This window comes from Nematolebias whitei, chromosome 6 (genome assembly GCF_014905685.2).
Source record: "Nematolebias whitei isolate Nwh7 chromosome 6, NemWhi1, whole genome shotgun sequence".
NCBI classification, from domain to species: Eukaryota; Metazoa; Chordata; class Actinopteri; order Cyprinodontiformes; family Rivulidae; genus Nematolebias; species Nematolebias whitei.
This window is the reverse complement of record NC_056503.1, coordinates 4,826,026-4,828,344: the sequence shown is the minus strand read 5'-3', so window position 1 is coordinate 4,828,344 and position 2,319 is coordinate 4,826,026. Positions and strand designations below refer to the sequence as shown.

The window sequence follows — 2,319 nt, the reverse complement described above, 5'->3', positions numbered from 1 at the left end:
AGAGATTCTCAGGAAAAATCCCAGTAGTAATTGGTGTAAAACATAAAATCTTTGCTGGAAAGCTGCATGTCATGCAGTTTGGAAGAGACAAAAGTGCATTTGGAAAGAAGGAATGTAAGACGTAAAAATTAATTTGAAATAAAACTCTTGAAATTCAAGAGTAGTAGCACCTCTGCTAATATTTACAATAGATTTTCTTTGTTGTAAACTCTTAAAATAAAAGAGTAAATGGCTGCTTCAAGCTTTAACTATTACGTGGTCTGACAAAAAAGGCACCTTTTCCTTCAGAGAACATGAAAAAGTTATTTGAGGAATTTGAGCTGCTCTGCTATTTGATCACAATCAGATTCTGTTGTGTTAAAAACTGCAGCCAGGTTCACCCAGAGGTGCCTTCTGGTGCTTGATGAGAGTTCAAGTATTGGAAGGTAATCACACCGATATAAAGGAGGGGTTATAAAACAGAACATTGTGTGGGGTTGTGCTGGTGGAGTCATCACCAAGCAGTGAGTTATCCATTGTTTTAATGGGGACACTGGAACTCAGCCAAGGCACAACTCACTGAACGGGTCAGGAAGAGAAGAGCTCAGAGGTCAGTGGTGATGACAGGAGTGACACCATGGATGAGTAGTGTGGGTCCCAAATCCTGAGTAAGAAGTTCCAGCTGACGTAAATAAGCTGGGTAGCGGCGTGTGTCAGCTGGGGGGCGGGGCAAGTACAGGAAACGCACACTAGGAGGTGGCCTGGATTGATCTAGGATCAGCCCGTTGACAGCTGAGAGGTAGTCATCTGATACACGGGTGGCATTACTCGGGAAGCTGTTAACGAAATCATCTTCATCCTCTTCGACAGCTCTCTCCTTGTTCTCGTCTGCTGCAAGGCCCGGAGGCCGTGACTGCTCCTTCCTGCTCCAGCTGCCCTGGCGCTGCCAGTGTAGTGCCACCACCTGGTCCCAGGGCACAGTGCGCACCTGAGCTTTAATTCTCAACTCTTTCAGCAGCTGGCCGAGTTTTTCCTCTGAGCCCCTTACACTTTGCCCCTCCTCTACACATAGGAAGAGGCGCAGCTTTGCTTTACGCCAGGCTTTCACCATGTTAAGGATACATGCTAGCTGTAGCAAGAAAAGAGAGCAAGTATCAACATAGCTGCAACTGTCTGGCCGCATCAGGTTAATTGGCCAGACATCAACAAACACCTTCCCGGGGGATGATGGCGAGAGGACTTGGGCTCTATCAAAATCATTGAAGTATCGAGCTAATACCACATTTTTAAGCATCTTCATGGCATCACTAATGATTGCTACATACTCCTGAGGGCCAAGAACCTTCCCATCCCCAGATTCCCCATAATCATGTCTGTCACTTGACCCCCGCAGGAGGTTAAATAGGAAAAGAGGAGGTTGCTCAAGCTCTTGGGAATGGCTGAAAGGATCTGTGGACTCGCTGGAAGACAGGGAGGGATCGATCAGCTTGTCTCTTGGAAGACAGTCATCATAAAATCCAAGCACCAAGGTGTTAGGCCGCATCCCACCTAAAAAGTTTAAGAACAAAGTAAAATGGATAAGGAAGGGAATGACAGAAGGAGTTTGTTAATAATAACCTATTTTTATTTGTCAGAGGCATTTTAGGAGGTTTTAAGTAATGAGTTAAGGTATTCTACTGAATAAAGCTTTGACTAAAAACAGCTAAAAATGGAAATAAAAAGGCAGAGTAGATAATGGGAAACCTGCACAAGTGTCAACACACAAGAAAGCAGAAAGACAGTAAAACGAATGTACATCTGCATTAGTGCTTTAGAAGGTATCTTCCACTACTTCTTTTCTGCTTTGGCAAATGGAAAAATAAGAGCAACAAAACAAAAAGTTGTGTTCTCTTCTCAGTGAAAGCTGTCATCATCTGTGGCCAACATATTCTTCATCTGATTGCATGCACTGGAACCTGATGTCAGTACTATAATGATTCAGTACAAATACTCATACTGTAAAGTGCTATGTGTTGTCATTGTATGTTTCTATACAAATACAAAACTAGTTATCTGCATTTAACTCATCACACGTGATACGCCCAGGTGGAGAAGTGGGCAGCTATGCAGGCTCCCATGTGGGCATGGCAAGGAATTGCACCTGCGACTTTCTGGTCCCAAGTCGGCTGATCTACCTCTACACCATCTCAGCCCCCCGTTACAAACCTAGTCCATAATGTTACTGAATAACAAATACAAATTAAGCAGCACTGTGTGTCAGCCCTCAGGTAACATTGAAATGCGATGTTTTGATTTTGTTAGGAGGCAGCACGGTGGCGCAACTGGTAGAGCTGCTGCCTC

General features: G+C 44.2%; 1 protein-coding gene across 1 annotated transcript in view; it reads right to left on the bottom strand.

Moving 5' to 3' along the window:
• Positions 1–583: 583 nt before the first annotated feature.
• The window catches only part of zgc:153039 (uncharacterized protein LOC767698 homolog), a 127,077-nt gene continuing 125,341 nt past the window's right edge, over positions 584–2,319 (bottom strand). Inside the window, exon 11 of the mRNA XM_037678440.1 lies at positions 584–1,542. Within this exon, the coding sequence (XP_037534368.1) occupies positions 584–1,542 (959 nt within the window). The remainder of the gene's footprint in view (positions 1,543–2,319) is intronic.